Below are 26,178 nucleotides of genomic sequence, written 5' to 3' on the forward strand. Positions count from 1 at the left end.
ACCCCACTATCCTCCAGAAGGTGAGGTCAGTACAGGTGCATCAAAGCTGGGACCGAGAGACTGAAAAACAGCTTCTATCTCAAGGCCATCAGACTGTTAAATAGCCATCACTAACATTGAGTGGCTGCTGCCAACATTCTGACTCAAATCTCCAGCCACTTTAATAATAAAAAATTGGATGTAATAAATGTATCACTAGCCACTTAAAACAATGCCACTTATATAATGTTTACATACCCTTCATTACTCATCTCATATGTATATACTGTACTCTATACCATCTACTGCATCTTGCCTATGCCACACGGCCATCGCTCATCCATATATTTTTATGTAGATATTCATGTTCATTCCTTCACACTTGTGTGTATTAGGTAGTTGTTGTGGAATTGTTATATTACTTGTTAGATATTACTGCACGGTCGGAACTAGAAGCACAAGCATTTCGCTACACTCGCATTAACATCTGCTAACCATGTGTATGTGACCAATAAAATGTGATTTTATTTTATTTGATACTCTAGTGGCTGCTCTAACAACGAAAATAAATGTCTTCAAAAATGGAAGGCTGTCGGGAGGAGGGCAGATAGAGCACTTTGACTTTTTCACATTTTGTTAAGTTACAGCCTTATTCTAAAATATATATGTTTTTGTCATCCATCTACGTACACACAATACCCCATAACGACAAAGCGAAAACAGGTTTTTAGAAATGCAAAAAAATGTAAAAAAGACTCAAAGCTGTAATCGCTGCCAAAGGTGCTTCAACAAAGTACTGAGTAAAGGGTCTGAATACTGATGTAAATGTGATATTAGCGTTTTTCATTTTTAATACATTTGCAAAAATGTCTAAAAAACTTTTTTTTCTTTGTCATTATGGGGTATTGGGTGTAGATTGATGAGGGGGGGAAACTCTTTAATCCATTTTAGAGTAAGGCTGTAACTTAACAAAATGTCAAGGGGTCTGAATACTTTCCAAATACACTGAACACTAAGCACAACGGTTTCCACTAGTTACCACAGTCACAAAATCATAATTGCCTTTAATCATAAAAATGCATTAAAAAAAATTGGGGGGGGGGGGGGGGGGGGGTTTGGTTCTAATTTAAGGTTAGCAGTGTGGTTAAGGTTAGGTTTAAAATCACATTTTAAGGAGAGAAATTGTAAAAAAAAGTGTATGATATACCATTTTGTAGCTCTGAGTCTCTACGTTTATCCAATGTATAAAAACACAATTTCACATTTTGCTACTTCAGACCGAAACCAGGTGGTGAGTCATGAATACTTTTGACTATTTGACTTGTTTCACTACAGACTGCAGTATAATTTTGACTATTTCACAGATCCACAGATGATGCAATCTCTATTGCCTCAACATTGCTCTTTCCAACCTGGACAAAAGGAACACCTATGTAAGAATGCTATTCATTGACTACAGCTCAGCGTTCAAAACCATAGTCCCCTCAAAGCTCATCACTAAGCTAAGGACCCTGGGACTAAACACCTCCCTCTGCAACTGGATCCTGGACTTCCTGACGGGCCGCCCCCAGGTGGTGAGGGTAGGTAGCAACACATCTGCCATGCTGATCCTCAACACGGGGCTCCTCAGGGGTGCGTGCTTAGTCCCCTCCTGTACTCCCTGTTCACACACGACTGCATGGCCAAACACGGCTCCAACATCAGAATAACAACCTATCCCTCAACGTAACCAAGACTAAGGCAAGGAGGAAGGCTGAAAAAATTGTCAAAGACCCCAGTCACCCCAGTCATAGACTGTTCTCTCTACTACCTCATGGAAAGCGATACTGGAGTGCCAAGTCTAGGACAAAAAGGCTTCTCAACAGTTTTTACCCCCAAGCCATAAGACTCCTGAACAGGTAATCAAATGGCTTCCCAGACTATTTGCATTGTGTGCCCCCCCCCCCCCAAACCCCTCTTTTTACGCTACTGCTACTCTCTGTTCATCATATATGCATAGTCACTTTAACCATATCTACATGTACATACTACCTCAATCAGCCCGACTAACCGGTGTCTGTATGTAGCCTCGCTACTTTTATAGCCTCGCTACTGTATATAGCCTCTCTACTGTATATATCCTCTCTACTGTATATAGCCTCACTACTTTTATAGCCTCGCTACTGTATATAGCCTCTCTACTGTATATAGCCTCTCTACTGTATATAACCTCTACTGTATATAGCCTCTCTACTGTATATAGCCTCTCTACTGTATATAGCCTCGCTACTGTATATAGCCTCTCTACTGTATATAGCCTCTCTACTGTATATAGCCTGTCTTTTTACTGTTGTTTTATTTCTTTACCTACCTATTGTTCACCTAATACCTTTGTGCACTATTGGTTAGAGCCTGTAAGTAAGCATTTCACTATAAGGTCTACACCTGTTGTATTCAGCATTTCACTGTGAGGTCTACTACACCTGTTGTATTCAGCATTTCACTGTGAGGTCTACACCTGTTGTATTCAGCATTTCACTATGAGGTCTACTACACCTGTTGTATTCAGCATTTCACTATAAGGTCTACACCTGTTGTATTCGGCGCACGTGACAAATAAACTTTGATTTGATTTGTTTCACTACAGACTACAGTATCATTTTGGCTATTTCACTTGTTTCACCACAAACTACAGTATAATTTTAACAATTTAATTTGTTTCACTAGAGAAGTTGTAACTAACCGGTCGATCGCGATCGACTTGTCGATATCTAAGGCCTTTCTAGTCGATCGCCAAACATTTCTGTAAAAAACTCAACGACACAACCTTGTGTTCCTATTCTTTATTAGTCTCAAACTGTTGGTGGTGGGTGGTGGCTGTTGGTGGTGGGTGGTGGCTGTTGGTGGTGGGTGGTGGCTGTTGGTGGTGGGTGGTGGCTGTTGGTGGTGGCTGGTGGCTGTTGGTGGTGGCTGTTGGTGGTGGGTGGTGGCTGTTGGTGGTGGCTGGTGGCTGTTGGTGGTGGGTGGTGGCTGTTGGTGGTGGGTGGTGGCTGTTGGTGGTGGGTGGTGGCTGTTGGTGGTGGGTGGTGGCTGTTGGTGGCTGTTGATGGTGGGTGGTGGCTGGTGGTGGTGGGTGGTGGCTGTTGGTGGTGGGTGGTGGCTGTTGGTGGTGGGTGGTGGCTGTTGGTGGTGGGTGGTGGCTGTTGGTGGTGGGTGGTGGCTGTTGATGGTGGGTGGTGGCTGCTGGTGGTGGCTGGTGGCTGTTGGTGGTGGCTGGTGGTGATGGGTGGTGGCTGTTGGTGGTGGCTGTTGGCTGTTGGTGGTGGGTGGTGACTGTTGGTGGTGGGTGGTGGCTGTTGGTGGTGGGTGGTGGCTGTTGATGGTGGGTGGTGGCTGGTGGTGGTGGGTGTTGCTGGTGGGTGGTGGCTGTTGGTGGTGGGTGGTGGCTGTTGGTGGTGGCTGGTGGTGGTGGGTGGTGGCTGTTGGTGGTGGCTGTTGGTGGTGGGTGGTGGCTGTTGGTGGTGGGTGGTGGCTGTTGGTGGTGGCTGTTAGTGGTGGGTGGTGGCTGTTGGTGGTGGCTGGTGGCTGTTGGTGGTGGGTGGTGGCTGTTGGTGGTGGGTGGTGGCTGTTGGTGGTGGGTGGTGGCTGCTGGTGGTGGGTGGTGGCTGTTGGTGGTGGGTGGTGGCTGCTGGTGGTGGGTGGTGGCTGTTGGTGGTGGGTGGTGGCTGTTGGTGGTGGCTGGTGGCTGTTGGTGGTGGCTGGTGGCTGTTGGTGGTGGGTGGTGGCTGTTGGTGGTGGGTGGTGGCTGTTGGTGGTGGGTGGTGGCTGCTGGTGGTGGGTGGTGGCTGTTGGTGGTGGGTGGTGGCTGCTGGTGGTGGGTGGTGGCTGTTGGTGGTGGGTGGTGGCTGTTGGTGGTGGCTGGTGGCTGTTGGTGGTGGCTGGTGGCTGTTGGTGGTGGGTGGTGGCTGTTGGTGGTGGCTGTTGGTGGTGGCTGGTGGTGGTGGGTGGTGGCTGTTGGTGGTGGCTGTTGGTGGTGGGTGGTGGCTGTTGGTGGTGGGTGGTGGCTGTTGGTGGTGGCTGGTGGCTGTTGGTGGTGGCTGTTGGTGGTGGCTGGTGGCTGTTGGTGGTGGGTGGTGGCTGTTGGTGGTGGCTGGTGGCTTTTGGTGGTGGGTGGTGGCTGTTGGTGGTGGGTGGTGGCTGCTGGTGGTGGCTGGTGGCTGCTGGTGGTGGCTGGTGGCTGTTGGTGGTGGCTGGTGGTGGTGGGTGGTGGCTGTTGGTGGTGGCTGTTGGTGGTGGGTGGTGGCTGTTGGTGGTGGGTGGTGGCTGTTGGTGGTGGGTGGTGGCTGTTGGTGGTGGCTGTTGGTGGTGGGTGGTGGCTGTTGGTGGTGGCTGTTGGTGGTGGGTGGTGGCTGTTCGTGGTGGCTGTTGGCTGTTGGTGGTGGCTGTTGGTGGTGGGTGGTGGCTGTTGGTGGTGGCTGTTGGTGGTGGGTGGTGGCTGTTGGTGGTGGGTGGTGGCTGTTGGTGGTGGGTGGTGGCTGGTGGCTGTTGGTGGTGGCTGTTGGTGGTGGCTGGTGGCTGTTGGTGGTGGCTGTTGGTGGTGGGTGGTGGCTGTTGGTGGTGGCTGTTGGTGGTGGGTGGTGGCTGTTGGTGGTGGGTGGTGGTGGGTGGTGGCTGTTGGTGGTGGGTGGTGGCTGTTGGTGGTGGGTGGTGGGTGGTGGCTGCTGGTGGTGGGTGGTGGCTGCTGGTGGTGGGTGGTGGCTGTTGGTGGTGGGTGGTGGCTGTTGATGGTGGGTGGTGGCTGTTGATGGTGGGTGGTGGCTGTTGGTGGTGGGTGGTGGCTGTTGGTGGTGGGTGCAGACAATTCAGCTGCCCTGCGCGCCGGGCAGGCAAACTGTTGGTGGTGGGTGGTGGCTGTTGGTGGTGGGTGGGGGCTGTTGGTGGTGGCTGTTGGTGGTGGCTGTTGATGGTGGGTGGTGGCTGTTGATGGTGAGTGGTGGCTGTTGGTGGTGGGTGGTGGCTGTTGGTGGTGGGTGGTGGCTGTTGGTGGTGGGTGGTGGCTGTTGATGGTGGGTGGTGGCTGTTGATGGTGGGTGGTGGCTGTTGATGGTGGGTGGTGGCTGTTGGTGGTGGGTGCAGCCAATTCAGCTGCCCTGCGCCCCGTGCAGGCAATCTGTTGGTGGTGGGTGGTGGCTGTTGGTGGTGGGTGGTGGCTGTTGGTGGTGGGTGGTGGCTGTTGGTGGTGGGTGGTGGCTGTTGGTGGTGGGTGGTGGCTGTTGGTGGTGGGTGCAGCCAATTCAGCTGCCCTATGCGCCGGGCAGGCAAACTGTTGGTGGTGGGTGGTGGCTGTTGGTGGTGGGTGGTGGCTGTTGCTGGTGGGTGGTGGCTGTTGGTGGTGGGTGGTGGCTGCTGGTGGTGGGTGGTGGCTGTTGTTGGTGGGTGGTGGCTGTTGGTGGTGGGTGGTGGCTGTTGGTGGTGGGTGGTGGCTGTTGGTGGTGGGTGGTGGCTGTTGGTGGTGGGTGGTGGCTGTTGGTGGTGGGTGGTGGCTGTTGGTGGTGGGTGCAGCCAATTCAGCTGCCCTGCGCGCCGGGCAGGCAAACTGTTGGTGGTGGGTGCAGCCAATTCAGCTGCCCTGCGCGCCGGGCAGGCAAACTGTTGCCATTTCATGTGTCTGAAGGTACAAACTCTGCCTTCCCGCTTGGCCCGGAGATGAAATCAAGTGTACTATCGGCCTACCGCTGGCCAATCAGATGGCTCAGATGACCGAGTCTGCAGTAAGGTAGAAGGCATGAAAGAAAGCTACGGCAAAATTGATACTGTGAGATTTCAAAACGTTTAAAACCGTGACTGGAGACAGACTGTCAATGAATACATCAAAGAGCTGCTGAGTTCATGTTTAAGTTCTTACTCAGCACTGTCAACACTTTGTATTCAACACTTTTATAAGTCATAAAATGCGCGTTCTTCCTATTTCCACTCAGCGCTACAACAAGCACTGCAGCAGTAATGAATGAGTAGGACAGAGTATCTATAGCATTGCGTTGTTGTTATTATTAGCGGCTTGGGTCTTTTTTAATATCAAGGAATATTTCACTTTCTCTGTTAATAGGAGTAACAACATGAATTTGAGCATGAGGCTGAAATAATGGGTTACGACTCGAGTTTCACCATCAGCTGGAAGACGGTGTCCCTTTTTGGTCAGTGGAGGAAAGGGAGAGCGGAGAGATGTTGAGAGAAGGACCCTCAGTCTGCTGCTCTCTCCCTCCGCTGAGACGGACCCTCAGTCTGCTGCTCTCTCCCTCAGCTGAGACTGACCCTCAGTCTGCTGCTCTCTCCCTCAGCTGAGACTGACCCTCAGTCTGCTGCTCTCTCCCTCTGCTGAGACTGACCCTCAGTCTGCTGCTCTCTCCCTCTGCTGTGACTGACCCTCAGTCTGCTGCTCTCTCCCTCCGCTGAGACTGACCCTCAGTCTGCTGCTCTCTCCCTCTGCTGTGACTGACCCTCAGTCTGCTGCTCTCTCCCTCCGCTGAGACTGACCCTCAGTCTGCTGCTCTCTCCCTCCGCTGAGACTGACCCTCAGTCTGCTGCTCTCTCCCTCCGCTGAGACTGACCCTCAGTCTGCTGCTCTCTCCCTCCGCTGAGACTGACCCTCAGTCTGCTGCTCTCTCCCTCCGCTGTGACTGACCCTCAGTCTGCTGCTCTCTCCCTCCGCTGAGACTGACCCTCAGTCTGCTGCGCTCTCCCTCCGCTGTGAATGACCCTCAGTCTGCTGCTCTCTCCCTCCGCTGAGACTGACCCTCAGTCTGCTGCTCTCTCCCTCCGCTGAGACTGACCCTCAGTCTGCTGCTCTCTCCCTCAGCTGAGACTGATCATCAGATGCAGGCACCATCAGCCCAGTAAAATAAAAAGCTAATTATTTAAATGTATGCTCACTCAGCTGTTCCTCACAAGTAATACAACAATGGATCTATTACCAGTGTGATCATATAGCCTACCTCAAATTCTGAATGATTTTAAAATTTTGAAAGACTTTAATTTTTTTTTTAAATGCAGGTAAATTCAAGCAAAGCCAGTATGCAGTGATAATGTATTGGGCCTATAGTTTTCTGCACAAACCCCATTGCTACAGTACTGTTTTTAATTGGTCAATGTTGCGTAGGCTAACATTTGTTTAAGGCATGTTCATAAAAAACAAGAGCGGTAGATCTCAACATGCATTTTGACTCAGTAAAGGATCTAAGTGATCTTGACTCAGTAAAGGATCTTGTGATCTTGACTCAGTAAAGGATCTTGTGATCTTGACTCAGTAAAGGATCTAGTGATCTTGACTCAGTAAAGGATCTTGTGATCTTGACTCAGTAAAGGATCTAGTGATCTTGACTCAGTAAAGGATCTAGTGATCTTGACTCAGTAAAGGATCTACTTATCTTGACTCAGTAAAGGATCTTAGTGATCTTGACTCAGTAAAGGATCTAAGTCATCTTGACTCAGTAAAGGATCTAAGTGATCTTGACTCAGTAAAGGATCTAGTGATCTTGACTCAGTAAAGGATCTAAGTGATCTTGACCCAGTAAAGGATCTAAGTGATATTGACTCAGTAAAGGATCTAGTGATCTTGACTCAGTAAAGGATCTAGTGATCTTGAGTCAGTAAAGGATCTAAGTGATCTTGACTCAGTAAAGGATCTTGTGATCTTGACTCAGTAAAGGATCTTGTGATCTTGACTCAGTAAAGGATCTAGTGATCTTGACTCAGTAAAGGATCTTGTGATCTTGACTCAGTAAAGGATCTAGTGATCTTGACTCAGTAAAGGATCTAGTGATCTTGACTCAGTAAAGGATCTACTTATCTTGACTCAGTAAAGGATCTAGTGATCTTGACTCAGTAAAGGATCTTAGTGATCTTGACCCAGTAAAGGATCTAAGTGATCTTGACCCAGTAAAGGATCTAAGTGATATTGACTCAGTAAAGGATCTAGTGATCTTGAGTCAGTAAAGGATCTTAGTGATCTTGACCCAGTAAAGGATCTTAGTGATCTTGACCCAGTAAAGGATCTTAGTGATCTTGACTCAGTAAAGGATCTAAGTGATCTTGACCCAGTAAAGGATCTAGTGATCTTGACTCAGTAAAGGATCTAAGTGATATTGACTCAGTAAAGGATCTAGTGATCTTGACTCAGTAAAGGATCTAAGTGATCTTGACTCAGTAAAGGATCTAGTGATCTTGAGTCAGTAAAGGATCTTAGTGATCTTGACCCAGTAAAGGATCTAAGTGATATTGACTCAGTAAAGGATCTTAGTGATCTTGACTCAGTAAAGGATCTTAGTGATCTTGACTCAGTAAAGGATCTAAGTGATCTTGACTCAGTAAAGGATCTAGTGATATTGACTCAGTAAAGGATCTTAGTGATCTTGACTCAGTAAAGGATCTTAGTGATCTTGACTCAGTAAAGGATCTTAGTGATCTTGACTCAGTAAAGGATCTAAGTGATATTGACTCAGTAAAGGATCTAGTGATCTTGACTCAGTAAAGGATCTAAGTGATCTTGACTCAGTAAAGGATCTAGTGATCTTGAGTCAGTAAAGGATCTTAGTGATCTTGACCCAGTAAAGGATCTAAGTGATATTGACTCAGTAAAGGATCTTAGTGATCTTGACTCAGTAAAGGATCTTAGTGATCTTGACTCAGTAAAGGATCTAAGTGATCTTGACTCAGTAAAGGATCTAGTGATATTGACTCAGTAAAGGATCTTAGTGATCTTGACTCAGTAAAGGATCTTAGTGATCTTGACTCAGTAAAGGATCTAGTGATATTGACTCAGTAAAGGATCTTAGTGATCTTGACTCAGTAAAGGATCTTAGTGATCTTGACTCAGTAAAGGATCTAGTGATATTGACTCAGTAAAGGATCTTAGTGATCTTGACTCAGTAAAGGATCTTAGTGATCTTGACTCAGTAAAGGATCTAGTGATCTTGACTCAGTAAAGGATCTTAGTGATCTTGACTCAGTAAAGGATCTTAGTGATCTTGACTCAGTAAAGGATCTAGTGATCTTGACTCAGTAAAGGATCTTAGTGATCTTGACTCAGTAAAGGATCTTAGTGATATTGACTCAGTAAAGGATCTTAGTGATCTTGACTCAGTAAAGGATCTAGTGATCTTGACTCAGTAAAGGATCTTAGTGATCTTGACTCAGTAAAGGATCTAGTGATCTTGACTCAATAAAGGATCTAGTGATCTTGACTCAGTAAAGGATCTTAGTGATCTTGACTCAGTAAAGGATCTAGTGATCTTGACTCAGGAAAGGATCTTAGTGATCTTGACTCAGTAAAGGATCTTAGTGATCTTGACTCAATAAAGGATCTTAGTGATCTTGACTCAGTAAAGGATCTAGTGATCTTGACTCAGTAAAGGATCTTAGTGATCTTGACTCAGTAAAGGATCTAGTGATCTTGACTCAATAAAGGATCTAGTGATCTTGACTCAGTAAAGGATCTTAGTGATCTTGACTCAGTAAAGGATCTTAGTGATCTTGACTCAATAAAGGATCTTAGTGATCTTGACTCAGTAAAGGATCTTAGTGATCTTGACTCAGTAAAGGATCTTAGTGATCTTGACTCAATAAAGGATCTTAGTGATCTTGACTCAGTAAAGGATCTTAGTGATCTTGACTCAGTAAAGGATCTAGTGATCTTGACTCAGTAAAGGATCTTAGTGATCTTGACTCAGTAAAGGATCTTAGTGATCTTGACTCAGGAAAGGATCTTAGTGATCTTGACTCAGTAAAGGATCTAGTGATCTTGACTCAGTAAAGGATCTTAGTGATCTTGACTCAGTAAAGGATCTAGTGATCTTGACTCAGTAAAGGATCTTAGTGATCTTGACTCAGTAAAGGATCTAGTGATCTTGACTCAGTAAAGGATCTTAGTGATATTGACTCAGTAAAGGATCTAGTGATCTTGACTCAGTAAAGGATCTTAGTGATCTTGACTCAGTAAAGGATCTAGTGATCTTGACTCAGTAAAGGATCTTAGTGATCTTGACTCAGTAAAGGATCTTAGTGATCTTGACTCAGTAAAGGATCTTAGTGATCTTGACTCAATAAAGGATCTAGTGATCTTGACTCAGTAAAGGATCTTAGTGATCTTGACTCAGGAAAGGATCTTAGTGATCTTGACTCAGTAAAGGATCTAGTGATCTTGACTCAATAAAGGATCTAGTGATCTTGACTCAGTAAAGGATCTAGTGATCTTGACTCAGGAAAGGTTGGTGACCACTGCACTGATAGCTATCATTTTGAATATTTCACCTTTTTCACTACAGACTACAGTATTATTTTGAATATTTCACCTTTTTCACTACAGACTACAGTATTATTTTGAATATTTCACCTTTTTCACTACAGACTATAGTATTATTTTGAATATTTCACCTTTTTCACTACAGACTATAGTATGATTTTGACAATTTAACTTGTTTCACTGCAGTATCATTTTGACTATTTCATTTTGACTAGAGTATCTGTGACCATTTCACCAGTTTGAATGCAGTATATTTGTGACTATTCCCCTCCAGAGGGGATGTGTATAGTCTAAAGGTTATTCCTGCAGGGTGAACACCAGGACACAATCATTCTGCAAGCTAAGGCCCTTTCAGGAATGTAATGTGATCTTATGACTGTGGTCCTGACTCCTGATTCTCCTTCAGTAACCATAACTCATAACCCTAACCTCATCTTAAAGGGAGAAAACAACAGCTATCAGAGATATTCAGTAAGTGTATCCATGATGTTGTCCTTTCTTCAGAGCATTGCATCTGTATGTGTTTATAGCAACAACCCTGAAAAGCAGCAGAATGCTGACGTGTTTCAGCTTGCTTACGTTCCGAATCTACCATTCATCAGTCTTCTGAAACACTGGCTGGTTCATTTACTTCCTACTGGTCTGCATTTCCCCTCCTCCTTCTGGTATGATGCCCCATAAGGCTTAGCTCAGCCATGCATAGGAGCTTAACTATGACAGACACACACACACACAAACTTTGAACAAGGGAGAGCTTGGTTTGTTGTTTTGAAAGTCTCTGAAAAAGTGTTCTGTTGAAAAAGTTTGGTAACTAGCTACCTTTTGAATTTGGATCCTGCGACGCAGTTAGCCTCAGTTGCTGGGATGGCTACTATATGTCCAGGGATTATGCCAACCGATGGTCTGAAGAGCTGCTTGGCCTAGAAGCTAGCCTAACTGCGACTACAGTAGCTATCAAGCTAGCCAGGTTTCCTTGACAGCTTGAACACAGCCCATGACGCAGTTAGCCCTTGTGGCTGAGACCATGGATTGTACCAGGCTTGTGGATGTCTAAATCCCTGCTGTTTGTTTTAATCTGCCCTGGGACCTACCCTGTCTGGAACTGCGTGGACCTGCGTTAGCCTACATTGCTACCATGGCATCCAAAGCCAGAGGTGGGAGTCATGGAGAGGACAGTGTTTCTCTATCACAGGTGAAGGATATTTTAAACAAACAAAAATGATTCTACAAACAGTTGTTACAACAACAGGAAAATAACTTTAACAGCTTTGTCCAAATACTGATGGACTCAACAAAATAATGGACGATCTGGCAAGAGAGGTCCTTAAAAACAGTTTGCACTGCTCAGAAGGAAAGGTGGATGTCCTGAAATAGACATTCAGCAAGATGCCAACAAACTGGAAGTCCACGTGAGATGACATCAGCACTGTCTGTGAATCATTATTACAGATGACTGGGAAAACAGACTATCTAGAGGGAGGAGAAATAACATTGTTGTGGATGACATACCAGAGTGAGAACTGGGCAGAGTCTGACGAGAAAGTGAGAGAAATCTTTACTGAAAAGCTGCAGATGGATCATACAAAGACTGAGGTGGAGCGCACCGACTTGTCTGGAATACCTGTAACCATCCTAGGTGACAGACCCAGGCCGATGGTGGTCAAGCTCCTGAGGTTTAAGGACAAGATGACTGTTCTGCAGAGAGCCAAGAACTTCAGAGGAACCAACATTTTCCTCAATTAGGACTTTTCTGAAGCCTATCCCAGCCATGAAAGCTTAAGGTGGTAGGTAGGTCTTACCTAAGATGGTAGGGGCTATACACATACAGTGGGTAGATTAGTAGGTAGGCCTTACCTAAGATGGTAGGGGCCATACACATACAGTCATACTGGGTGACATAGTCAATCTGGAAGTCAGAGTTGATGGGGTAGTAGTCGGCCAGCTTCAGCATCTTCTTGAAGGCATCATAGATGAAGATGAAGGAGATGAGGCAGGAGAAGCCCTCCTCTGTGAATCGGGTGAAGTACTGAACCATGTAGCTGGCGTCAGTAGCAACCAGCAGCAGACAAAAGAACGCAGACCACAGACCAATCCACAGCCGGAACTCCAGATAGTCAAAGTCATTGTCTCTGGAGGAGAAAGGAGAAAGAGAGGGATAGAGAGAGGAGAGGGAATCACCATGGTTAGTTACTGTAACAACAGCAACCATGACCATAATCCAACCATGGTTAGTTAGAACTCCAGGTAGTCAAAGTCATTGTACATGGTTAGATAGAACCCCCTGATTACGGAGTAAAGTGAAGATCCTAACTTGCTGAAGTTGAAGAGCAGCCTCTCGAAGACCAGAACAGGTCCAGTGCTGCTGAGGATGGTGAGAGGCTGGCCAGCCAGCAGACAGAAGATCCCTCCAGATACCGCCGTGCCCAGGAAGCTCTCCAACACACCCTGGAATAAACAGTAGAACTGATCTTTAAAACATTAGAACACAGCTTTATGCGCTATAACACATCTTATAGTGCATTATAACAGAGTGTAACCCTAACACAGAAGCAGAGTATAAGAGTGCAGCAGGGAGTTGAACCGTGCTCATGGTGGTGGGCTACAGAGGACAGGAGAGGGGTGAGGGGGCTTTCTGCCCAAGAGGAAATATCTGTTCTCTCTCTGAAACTTCACTGTCAGCCAACTGGGAAGGAGAGGGGCACTGGCAGGAGGTTTTAGTAAAAATACAAATGTCTAAAAAACATTCTGGGGGGAAAACGATCTTAATCGACATTGAAATAACTAAAATAAATGATATACCCTTCACTCTGTCCAGCTTGCTAAACATCATCAATACAGACGCTAGGCTGTCAGAGGGCATGGACAATTCCAAAAGTGATGGCTAGAGAACTATATTTTGTAAATTTTAGCCAATGAGGAAATATGATTCTTTTTAAGTAGGGCACCTCCAGACCACGGTGAAAACTGAATGTGGCGAATTGGGAAAAATGACTTTGACACCCCTGATCTACATCCTAATAGTTTAACTACTGATCTACATCCTGATAGTTTGACACCCCTGATCTACATCCTAATAGTTTAACATCGCTGATCTACATCCTGATCTACATCCTGATAGTTTGACACCCCTGATCTACATCCTAATAGTTTAACTACTGATCTACATCCTGATAGTTTAACACCCCTGATCTACATCCTAATAGTTTAACACCCCTGATCTACATCCTGATAGTTTAACACCCCTGATCTACATCCTGATCTACATCCTAATAGTTTAACTACTGATCTACATCCTGATAGTTTAACACCCCTGATCTACATCCTAATAGTTTAACTACTGATCTACATCCTAATAGTTTAACTACTGATCTACATCCTGATAGTTTGATACCCCTGATCTACATCCTGATAGTTTAACACCCCTGATCTACATCCTGATAGTTTAACACCTCTGATCTACATCCTGATAGTTTGATACCCCTGATCTACATCCTGATAGTTTGATACCCCTTTCATACATATTAATAGTATAGGGGCGGCAGGTAGCCTAGTGGTTAGAGCGTTGGGCCAGTAACCAGCAGGTAGCCTAGTGGTTAGAGTGTTGGGCCAGTAACCAGCAGGTAGCCTAGTGGTTAGAGCGTTGGGCCAGTAACCAGCAGGTAGCCTAGTGGTTAGAGCGTTGGGCCAGTAACCAGCAGGTAGCCTAGTGGTTAGAGCGTTGGGCCAGTAACCAGCAGGTAGCCTAGTGGTTAGAGCGTTGGGCCAGTAACCAGCAGGTAGCCTAGTGGTTAGAGCGTTGGGCCAGTAACCAGCAGGTAGCCTAGTGGTTAGAGCGTTGGGCCAGTAACCAGCAGGTAGCCTAGTGGTTAGAGCGTTGGGCCAGTAACCAGCAGGTAGCCTAGTGGTTAGAGCGTTGGGCCAGTAACCAGCAGGTAGCCTAGAGGTTAGAGCGTTGGGCCAGTAACTGAAAGGTTGCTAGATCGAATCCCTGAGCTGACAAGGTTCAAATCTGTCGTTCTACCCCTGAACAAGGCAGTTAACCCACTGTCCCTAGGTCGTCATCGTAAATAAGAATGTATTCTAAACTGACTTGCCTAGTTAAATAACACCCCTGATCTTTGAAAATATATATAAGAATTGATCAACTCTACAAGCAACACTAGACTCTATTATTATGGTGGGAGATTTCAATACGGTCTTAAATACCTCTATGGACCGGAAAGGAAATCACACTACAAACTATCACCCTCAGGCACTTAAGGAAATCATGAATGTCATGGATATATTGGAATTAGTGGATATATGGAGGCTTAAATACCCTGACCTAGTGAGATATACATGGCGGAGGCTTAATCAAGCTAGTTGTCTTGATTACTTTCTTATGTCATTCTCTCTGGCACCAAAAGTTAAAGTGTTGATAGGGGACAGAATGTGGTCAGACCATCACATAATTGGCATATATATTACTCTTACAGAATTTCCAAGTGGGTGAGGATATTGGAAATTTAATCAAAGCCTACTTGATGATAAATTGTTTCGAACTAGGACAGGAGAATGTATAACTGACTTTTTCAGACATACGGCAGATCTGCTGAATGGTACAGCAGATCCCCTTATTGTATGGGACACTTTTAAAATGTGCCTTTAGAGGCCATGCAATTCAGTACTCATTTATAAAACAAAACGCAATTTAGGTCAAAAGAGTCCATATGAACAAAGGATATTGAAGGACTAACAGTACAGATAGATGGCAATAGAAACTGTACCATAGAGGCTCAGAGTAAGAGGAAAAACAAAAATAAATGGGGGAACTTATTCAAGAAAGATGCATTGTAATATATTATAAAAATAAAGATCTGTACAGAAAGACTCATGTGAAAGCCAAATTACAGAGGAGGAACTTCTTGATGCAATTAAAGCCTTTAAGTCTGGGAAAACTCCAGGGCTGGATGGCATAGCAGTGTAAGTAAACCAAACTTTTTTTGATATACTCAGAGGACCATTATTAGCATGTTTTAACAACTCCTATATAAACGGTAGATTATCGGACACACAAAGGTATAATAAAGGTATTATTACACCACTGTTGAACAGTTGGGTCACTTAGAAATGTCCTTGTTTTTGAAAGTAAAGCACATTTGTCGTCTTTTAAAATAACATCAAATTGATCAGAAATACTGTGAACACATTGTTAATGTTGTAAATTACTATTGTAGCTGGAAAAGGCGTACTTTTTTTATGGAATATCTACATAGGTGTACAGAGGCCCATTATCAGCAACCATCACTCCTGTGTTCCAATGGCACGTTGTGTTAGTTAATCCAAGTTTATCATTTTAAAAGGCTAATTGATCATTAGAAAACCCTTTTGCAGTTACGTTAGCACAACTGAAAACTGTTGTCCTGATTAAAGAAGCAATAAAACTGGCCTTCTTTAGACTAGTTGAGTATCTGGAGCATCAGCATTTGTGGGTTCAATTACAGGCTCAAAATGGCCATGAACAGAACTTTCTTCTGAAACACGTCAGTCTATTCTTGTTTTGCGAAATGAAGGCTATTCCATAGATTGTTGCTTCAATCAATGTAATTGTCTGCATACATTCCAATCCCCCATATACACTTTTGTCAAATATAGCCAAAACATGGAAAACAAAACATAGAAATAGAATTCTAGAAAAACCCCACATATAAACAGAAAACCCAAAACAACCACCTGTCACGCCCTGACATAAACATGTCTTATATGGGCAGAAAGCTTAAATTCTTGTTAATCTAACTGCACTGTCCAATTTACAGTAGCTATTACAGAAAAAACATACCATGCTATTGTTTGAGGATAGTGCACAACAACAAAACACTTCTATCATGGCAACTCGTTTGATACATTCACCTCTGAAGGTAAATAATGTACTTGCATTCAGTAATCTTGCTATGATTTGTCATCCTGAGGTTCCCAGAGATAAAATGTAGTGTAGTTTTGTTTGAAAACAAAAAAAATTGTATTCAAATGTAGGAATTGGGTTCTACAGTTTGACCCCACTGCGGTCTCTGGCTCCACACCCACCCCGCCCGGCCATCTAGACTTATGAAGGTTGTGTTGTAGGGAAGCTAATGAAAGCTTTGACATTCTTGCGAGTGTGTAAACTTAAATGTTTTATTACCATAGCATTTTTTTTATGTTCTCTGTGTTCTCTAAATTAATGACAGCCAAGATGGCGTAGCAGTTCAGACGTCTTTGTCTTCGTCTTGTCGTGTCCCATGTATATATCTTTTTTTTCCCTTCGTATATATTTCGTATATATTTTTAACCTCAGTTTCAACATACTCTCCTGCAACCCGCCTCACCCAATGTGGTATGGATCTGCTATGTTCTATACTTTAGAACCGGAACTCCCAACAGAAGCTAGCCAGCTAACTAGTTACTAGATAATAGTCAGTTAGCCACTGCTAGCGGTCATCAGGTAATCTTCGCCTGGTCAACTCCTGCCAGTCTGCACAGCGCGTTTCAACCCAGAGCATACCGGACTGCTCTTTCTCCACATCTCCGGTTTCCTACCGCAAGCTCTGAACCTTTTCACCTAGATCATAGCAGCTAGCTAGCTGCTATGCGAGTGGCTACCCCCTGGCTAATGTCTCTGTCCAGAAGCAAGCACCAGTGAGCCTGGAATTAGCCTCGTGCTAGGCTCATCTCCCGGCTAGCTGAAGAGGTCCATCAGCCACTCCTTGGGCTACAATACATATTTTGCCAATTGGCCTGGACCCCCTTTTACTGCTGAAACGGAGCCCCGCAGATTCCACCACGACTGGTCTACCGACGTAATCCGCCCGAGCGGTTTCAACAGGCTCCTTCATCGTGACGTCCCCTGAAGGCCCATCCGCTAGCCGTGGCCCACTAGCTGTCTAGAGCATATCGGACTGTTAGCTGAAGAGGACCATCAGCCAATTTCTTGGGCTACAATACCTATTTTACCAATTGGCCTGGACCCTTTTACTACCTACACGGAGCCCTGGCAATTCAACACGACTGGTCTGCCAACGTAACTGTCCGAGGGGGCTACAACAACAGACTTCTTCCGTCACGGCGTCCCCCCTAAGACCCTTCTGCTAGCCTGCTAGTCCCGGCCCGCTAGCTGTCTGAATAACCATGTCTCCAGCTTGCCTAGCTTCCCACTGGTCCCTATGATCTCTCGGCTATGCATGCCTCTCCATAATGTCAATATGTCTTGTCCATTGCTGTTTTGGTTAGTGATTATTGTCTTATTTCACTGTAGACTCCAGCCCTGCTCAATATGCATTAGCAAGCCCGTTTGTTTGACCTCCCACACATGCGGTGACCTCACCTGGTCTAAACGATGTCGCTAGAGACAAAACCTCTCTCATTGTCACTCAATGCCTAGGTTTACCTCCATTGTATTCACATCCTACCATACCCTTGCCTGTACATTATGCCTTGAATCTATTCTTCTGCGCCCAGAAACCTGTTCCTTTTACTCTCTGTTCCGAACGCGCTAGACGACCAGTTCTTATAGCCTTTAGCCGTACCCTTATCCTACTCCTCCTCTGTTCCTCTGGTGCTGTAGAGGTTAATCCAGGCCCTGCAGCCCCCTGCACCGCTCCCATTCCCCAGGTTCTTATAGCCATTAGCCGTACCCTTATCCTACTCCTCCTCTGTTCCTCTGGTGATGTAGAGGTTAATCCAGGCACTGCAGCGCTTAGCTCCACTCCCATTCACCAGGTGCTATCATTTGTTGACTTCTGTAACCGTAAAAGCCTTGGTTACATGCATGTTAACATTAGACGTCTCCTCCCTACGTTTGTTTTACTCACTAATTTAGCACACACTGCCAACCCGGATGTCCTAGCCGTGTCTGAATCCTGGCTTAGGAAGGCCACCAGAAATCCTGAAATTTCCATCCCTAACTACAACGTTTTCAGACAAGATAGAACGACCAAAGGGGGCGGAGTTGCAATCTACTGCAATGACAGCCTGCAGAGCTCTGTCATACTATCCAGGTCTGTGTCCAAAATGTTTTCATAGATATAATCCTGACCAACCTGCCCTCTAAATACACCTGTGCTGTCTTCAACCAGGATCTCAGCGATCACTGCCTCATTGCCTGCGTCCATAATGGGTCTGCGGTCAAACGACCACCCCTCATCACTGTCAGACACTCCCTAAAACACTTCTGCAAGCAGACTTTTCTAATTGACCTGGCCGGGTGTCCTGGAAGGATATTGACCTCATTCCGTCAGTAGAGGATGCCTGGTTATTCTTTGAAAGTGCTTTTCTCACCATCTTAAATAAGCATGCCCCATTCAAAAAATGTAGAACCTGGAACAGATATAGCCCTTGGTTCACTCCAGACCTGACTGCCCTTGACCAGCACAAAAATATCCTGTGGGGTACTGGATTAGCATCGAATAGCCCCCGCGATAAGCAACTTTTCAGGGAAGTTAGGAACCAATATACACAGGCAGGTAGGAAAGCTAAGGCTAGCTTTTCAAACAGAAATGTGCATCCTGTAGCACAAACTCCAAAAAGTTCTGGAACACCTCCTCCCAGCTGCCCACTGTACTGAGGCTAGGAAACACTGTCACCACCAATAAATCCACGATAATTGAGACTTTGAATAAGCATTTTTCTACGGCTGGCCATGCTTTCCACCTGGCTACCCCTACCCCGGTCAACAGCCCTGCACCCCCCACAGCAACTTGTCCAAACCTCCCCCATTTCTCCTTCACCCAAATCCAGATAGCTGATGTTCTGAAAGAGTTGCAAAATCTGGTCTCCTACAAATCAGCTGGGCAGACAATCTGGACCCTCTCTTTCCAAAATTATGTGCTGCAAATGTTGCAACCCCTATTACTAGCCTGTTCAACCTCTCTTTCGTATCGTCTGAGATCCAAAAGATTGGAAAGCTGCCGCGGTCATCCCCCTCTTCAAAGGGGGAGACACTCTAGACCCAAACTGTTACAGACCTATATCTATCCTACCCTGCCTTTGTAAGGTCTTCGAAAGCCAAGTTAACAAACAGATCACCGACCATTTCGAATCCCACCGTACCTTCTCCGCTATGCAATCTGGTTTCCGAGCTGGTCATGGGTGCACCTCAGCCACGCTCAAGGTCCTAAACGATATCATTACCGCAATCGATAAGAGACAATACTGTGCAGCCGTATTCATCAACCTGGCCACGGCTTTCGACTCTGTCAATCACCGCATTCTTATCAGCAGACTCAACAGCCTTGGTTTCTCAAATGACTGCCTCTCCTGGTTCACCAACTACTTCTCAGACAGAATTCAGTGTGTCAAATTGGAGTGCCTGTTGTCCGGACCTCTGGCAGTCTCTATGGGGGTGCCACAGGGTTAAATTCTTGGGCCGACTCTTTTCTCTGTATACATCAATGATGTCGCTCTTGCTACTGGTGATTCTCTGATCGACCTCTACGCAGATGACACCATTCTGTATACATCTGGCCCTTCTTTGGACACTGTGTTAACTAACCTCCAGATGAGCTTCAATGCCGTACAACTCTCCATCCGTGGCCTCCAACTGCTCTTAAATGCAAGTAAAACCAAATGCATGCTCTTCAACCGATCACTGCCCGCACCTGCCCGCCCGTCCAGCATCACTACTCTGGACGGTTCTGACTTAGAATATGTGGACAATTACAAATACCTAGGTGTCTGGCTAGACTGTAAACTCTCCTTCCAGACTCACATTAACCATCTCCAATCCAAAATTAAATCTAGAATTGGCTTCTTATTTCTCAACAAAGCACACTTCACTCATGCAGCCAAACATACCCTCGTAAAACGGACTATCCTACCGATCCTTAACTTCGGCGATGTCATTTACAAAATAGCCTCCAACACTCTACTCAGCAAATTGGATGCAGTCTATCACAGTGCCATCCATTTTGTCACCAAAGCCCCATATACTACCCACCACTGCGACCTGTATGCTCTCGTTGGCTGGCCCTCGCTTCATATTCGGGTTAGGGTTAATCATTTCTGTCCTCCGAATTCCTATTCATTATATAAATAGGCCCTTTTAATTTTGTCTGGCTTGCCATTCCAAATAAAATTGATCTAATGTGATATATTCTCCAACATTAATTTCACATTTCCACAAACTTCAAAGTGTTTCCTTTCAAATGCTATCAAAAATATGCATATCCTTGCTTCAGGTCCTGAGCTACAGGCAGTTAGATTTGGGTATGTCATTTTAGGCAACACATTTTTTTTTAAATGGGTTCGGGATGTAGCTCAGGATGTAGATTAGGGATATAAAACTATCAGTGATATTATGTTGATTATGGATTTTAAACTATCAGGATGCAGTTCGGGGGTGTTCTACAATCAGTTTATAGATCAGAGCTGTTAAACTATCAGGATGTAGATCAGGGGTATCAAACTATCAGGATGTAGATCAGGATGTAGATCAGGATGTAGATCAGGGGTATCAAACTATCAGGATGTAGATCAGGATGTAGATCAGGGGTGTTAAACTATCAGGATGTAGATCAGGGTATCAAACTATCAGGATGTAGATCAGGGGTATCAAACTATCAGGATGTAGATCAGGATGTAGATCAGGGGTGTTAAACTATCAGGATGTAGATCAGGGGTCTCAAACTATCAGTGATATTATGTCGATTATGGATGTTAAACTATCAGGATGTAGATCAGGGGTGTTAAACTATCAGGATGCAGTTCAGGATGTAGATCAGGGATGTTAAACTATCAGGATGTAGATCAGGATGTAGATCAGGGATGTTAAACTATCAGGATGTAGATCAGGATGTGGATCAGGGATGTTAAACTATCAGGATGCAGATCAGGGATGTTAAACTATCAGGATGCAGTTCAGGGTATCAAACTATCAGGATGTAGATCAGGATGTAGATCAGGGATGTTAAACTATCAGGATGTAGATCAGGGATGTTAAACTATCAGGATGCAGTTCAGGGGTGTTAAACTATCAGGATGTAGATCAGGGATGTTAAACTATCAGGATGTAGATCAGGGGTGTTAAACTATCAGTATCTACAACCTGATAGTTTAGTTTAACTGGGAGGAATCTGAAATCAAAGAGTGCACCTTTAATGCAGTTCATAACAAAGGTCTCAACATGCTTGACAGAAAGAAGAGAGAGCCTCACCTGCATGTTGTCGGTGGCGTCTCCTAGCAACCCTCCGAAGGTGATGGCGTTAGTTACGGTTCCTAGGTAGATGAACAAGATGGCCGACAGCGCCTGGATATGGAACGCATCGTAGAAATCACTGGCGAAGAATGGAGCTTTCCTTTTGATGTCAAGTAGGAGACCTCCACAAAACCTGAAAATAATGAAGAAAAACATTCTGGTTGTCCTTTCCTGCCCTGTCCTGACTCACTAACCTATCCTGAGACATTTTATTGGTTGACTCCAGAGGAATGGAAGACGAGAAACGGGAGTCGAGGTGCAACTGTTTTTTTTTATCATCATTGAAACGATAACCGCAATGATCGCACACCTTTAAAAACGATTAAACTATTAAAAGCTTGATGTTTCAGCCTTCATCAATGGCCTTCATCAGTACAGTGTTTTTATTAGTTGACTCACCTGCCTGTCTTCTTGAGCTCGTCACCCACGGCGTGCCCCCCTCCCCCTCCTCCCCCATCATGGGGCGTGTTTCCGTTCATCTGGCCGCTGTCGCCTCCAGCATACATGTTCTTCCTGAGAAGCACAATATACAGGACTATAGTATAGAAACGCATAAAACAGCATATCATGTCAGCAGATGGATGCTAACCTCTTGTCAGCAGAGGGTACAGACTTGGGCGGTTCTATCCTGATGGCCGGGTCCCATTCCCCCGGGGGCAGAACGATCACCTCATCCAGAAACTCATCGATGCCAGCCAGCAGATCCTCTCTGTCCTTCGCCTTGTACGCTATGTCATGGAACACCTGCATAAGACAAAGTCGTCAGTTCAACAACACTTGGATTTGATTTGGCTTTTTATTTTCATATTTATGTAGTTTGTTTTGTCTCTTGTAAAGTAGAAAGTTAATGTTCAAATTGTCTACTGATTAAATTAAATATGAAGTGAGAGCTGGCAGTTGGTGCCCAGTAGGGGGGCCTCAGTGAGTTCTCAGAAAAAGCTGGAAAAAACAAAGCAGTTGTGAATATCAGCAGCAAGTACATCTCAGCTGGTTTGGAAAGGGACTGAATGTGAATGTTCAACTAGTAGACAGCATACCTGTATAGCATTCATCTGACGGATTTATACAGGCAGCATAGTATTTAGTAGGGACTCAGACATGTATTCAGCTGATACCTTGCTCTGTGTTGCTCACCTCATCTGACATCATAGCTGACATCTTGTGCTGCTCACCTCATCTGACATCATAGCGGACATCTTGCTCTGTGCTGCTTAGCTCATCTGACATCATAGCTGACATCTTTCTCTGTGCAGCTTACCTCATCTGACATCATAGCGGACATCTTGCTCTGTGCTGCTTAGCTCATCTGACATCATAGCTGACATCTTTCTCTGTGCAGCTTACCTCATCTGACATCATAGCTGACACCTTGCTCTGCTTACCTCATCCGACATCATAGCTGATACCTTCCCATAGGGCGGTGCACAATTGGCCCAGCATTGTCCGGGTTAAGGGAGGGTTTGGCCGGGGTAGAATTTGTTATTAACTGACTTGCCTAGTAAAAAAAAAGTAAAGGTTAAATACCTTGCTCTGAAACCTTGTTCTGCTTACCTCATCTGACATGAGGGTGGCGATAGCTCTTCCTATCTCATGATAAGACTTGGCTTTTCCTTTGGGTCCTAAAAGGATGAACAGGAATCTGAGGATGAAAGACCAAAGAGATTACACTATGATGTCAAACCGTAACAACTCTAGTTTACATTTCAAAATATACATTTCTATATTAACCTGGTGGGGACAGGGACTTCGGTGAGAGCTCCCAGCATCACGGCCTGTTGTAGACGTACAAATGCCACAAAGGGGGCGTCCAGGAAGTCCACCTCTCCAACGAGAACATTGGATGCCTCGGCGTCTCGGGGAAGCTTCTTCATGAACTTGTTCTTCAGCTGAAACGGAGAATAACAGAGGACATTTAGTGACACCTTCAGCCTAGCTAACAGAAACCCTAACCCTAAGTACAGTTGAAGTCGGAAGTTTACATACACCTTAGTCAAATACATTTAAACTCAGTTTTTCACAATTCCTGACATTTAATCCTTGTAAAAATTCCCTGTCTTAGGTCAGTTAGGATCACCACTTTATTTTAAGAATGTGAAATGTCAGAATAATAGTAGAGAATGATTTATTTCAGCTTTTATTTCTTTCATCAAATTCCCAGTGGGTCAGAAGTTTACATACACTCAATTAGTATTTGGGAGCATTGCTTTTAAATTGTTTAACTTGGGTCAAACGTTTCGGGTAGCCTTCCACAAGCTCCCCAAAATAAGTTGGGTGAATTTTGGCCCATTCCTCCTGACAGAGCTTGTGTAACTGAGTCAGGTTTGTAGGCCTCCTTTCTCGCACAGGCTTTTTCAGTTCTGCCCACAAATTGTCTATAGGACTGAGGTCAGGGTTTTGTGATGGCCACTCCAATACCTTGACTTTGTTGTCCTTAAGCCATTTTGCCACAACCTTGGAAGTATGCTTGGGTTCATTGTCCATTTGGAAGACCCATTTGCAACCAAGCTTTAACTTCCTGACTGATGCCTTCAGATGTTGTTTCAATATATCCACATAATTTTCCTCCTCATGATGCCATCTATTTTGTGAAGTGCACCAGTCCCTCCTGCAGCAAAGCACCCCCACAACATGATGCTGCCACCCTTCTGCTTCACGGTTGGGATGGTGTCTTTGGCTTGCAAGCCTCCTCCTTTTTCCTCCAAACATAACGATGGTCATTATGGCCAAACAGTTCTATTTTTGTTTCATCAGACCAGAGGACATTTCTCCAAAAAGAACGATCTTTGTCCCCATGTGCAGTTGCAAACTGTAGTCTGGCTTTTTTATGGCAGTTTTGGAGCAGTGGCTTCTTCCTTGCTGAGCGGCCTTTCAGGTTATGTCGATATAGGACTCGTTTTACTGTGGATATAGATACTTTTGTACCTGTTTCCTCCAGCATCTTCACAAGGCCCTTTATTGTTGTTCTGGGACTGATTTGCGCTTTTCGCAACAAAGTACGTTCATCTCTAGGAGACAGAACGCGTCTCCTTCCTGAGCGGTATGACGGCTGCGTGGTCCCATGGTGTTTATACTTGTGTTCTATTGTTTGTACAGATGAACGTGGTACCTTCAGGCATTTGGAAATTGCTCCCAAGGATGAACCAGACTTGTGGAGGTCTACAATTTTTCTCTGAGGTCTTGGCTGATTTCTTTAGATTTTCCCATGATGTCAAGCAAAGAGGCACTGAGTTTGAAGGTAGGCCTTGAAATACATCCACAAGTACACCTCCAATTGACTCAAATGATGTCAATTAGCCTATAAGAAGCTTATAAAGCCATTACATTTTCTGGAATTTACCAAGCTGTTTAAAGGCACAGTCATCTTAGTGTATGTAAACTTCTGACCCACTGGAATTGTGGTACAGTGAATTATAAGTGAAATAATCTGTCTGTAAACAATTGTTGGACAAATTACTTGTGTCATGCACAAAGTAGATGTCCTAACCAACTTGCCAAAACTATACTTTGTTAACAAGACATTTGTGGAGTGGTTGAAAAATGAGTTTTAATGACTCCAACCTAAGTGTATGTAAACTTCTGACTTCAACTGTATCAGCGGAGAATGACTAGTAACACCTTCAGCCCAGCTAACAGAAACCCAGGGAGGGAGCTCAACATTAGCTGGGACCCCGATCAGTAAATCACATTCCAGCCAAATACAAAACCAGGAGGATCAGCAGAAGCCAGCCTTCCTGTTCCTAGGAGGCCTGCGAAGTTTTACCACCGAGCATGGAACCTGTTCTCCGACAGATGTACCACCCAGCATGGAACCTGTTCTCCGACAGATGTACCACCCAGCATGGAACCTGTTCTCCGACAGATGTACCACCCAGCATGGAACCTGTTCTCCGACAGATGTACCACCCAGCATGGAACCTGTTCTCCGACAGATGTACCACCCAGCATGGAACCTGTTCTCCGACAGATGTACCACCCAGCATGGAACCTGTTCTCCGACAGATGTACCACCCAGCATGGAACCTGTTCTCTGACAGATGTACCACCCAGCATGGAACCTGTTCTCCGACAGATGTACCACCCAGCATGGAACCTGTTCTCCGACAGATGTACCACCCAGCATGGAACCTGTTCTCTGACAGATGTACCACCCAGCATGGAACCTGTTCTCTGACAGATGTACCACCCAGCATGGAACCTGTTCTCCGGCAGATGTACCACCCAGCATGGAACCTGTTCTCCGACAGATGTACCACCCAGCATGGAACCTGTTCTCTGACAGATGTACCACCCAGCATGGAACCTGTTGATGATGATGATCATACTACTAATAATAATATAACCAGCCAGGTCATAAGTTAAATTATTTTCTGTATTACTAAACAAAATCACCAGTGCATGAAGAATTGCAAAGAATTAATTGCATAAATAAATATTAGTGGAAATATATTTATGACAAGATATAAAAACAGTATTTTGTTCATTATATCAGACACTGTATTGTGCCCATTCTCAGTCTCTCCCCCGCTGGCCTGGTTTTATCTCCAGATATCGAAAGCCATTGAGCAAGTACTTGGTTTTCCAAAACTTAACTGAAGTCACATGCACCATTATCAGTTTCTATCTGGTTGCTGGCATCCATTCATCCATTGCCGACAGAATAGCATATTTTAATTTGACTTTTATTATGTTACTAGTTTTTGCTTAGTAGCCAGAGGAA

The 26,178-nt window shown here is 45.0% G+C and overlaps 1 protein-coding gene across 5 annotated transcripts in view; it reads right to left on the minus strand.

The window, feature by feature from the left end:
• The window catches only part of slc4a4a (solute carrier family 4 member 4a), a 205,906-nt gene that overhangs the window by 47,468 nt on the left and 132,260 nt on the right, over positions 1–26,178 (minus strand). For all 5 annotated transcript variants that reach the window (XM_045706588.1, XM_045706590.1, XM_045706589.1 and 2 more), the window contains 7 exons: positions 23,190–23,347; positions 23,013–23,100; positions 22,051–22,205; positions 21,861–21,974; positions 21,420–21,594; positions 12,567–12,700; positions 12,110–12,384 (listed from right to left, as the gene is read on the minus strand). In XM_045706588.1, coding sequence (XP_045562544.1) covers positions 12,110–12,384; positions 12,567–12,700; positions 21,420–21,594; positions 21,861–21,974; positions 22,051–22,205; positions 23,013–23,100; positions 23,190–23,347 — 1,099 coding nt within the window. The remainder of the gene's footprint in view (positions 1–12,109; positions 12,385–12,566; positions 12,701–21,419; positions 21,595–21,860; positions 21,975–22,050; positions 22,206–23,012; positions 23,101–23,189; positions 23,348–26,178) is intronic.

The sequence above is a fragment of the Salmo salar genome, chromosome ssa24 (genome assembly GCF_905237065.1).
Source record: "Salmo salar chromosome ssa24, Ssal_v3.1, whole genome shotgun sequence".
NCBI classification, from domain to species: Eukaryota; Metazoa; Chordata; class Actinopteri; order Salmoniformes; family Salmonidae; genus Salmo; species Salmo salar.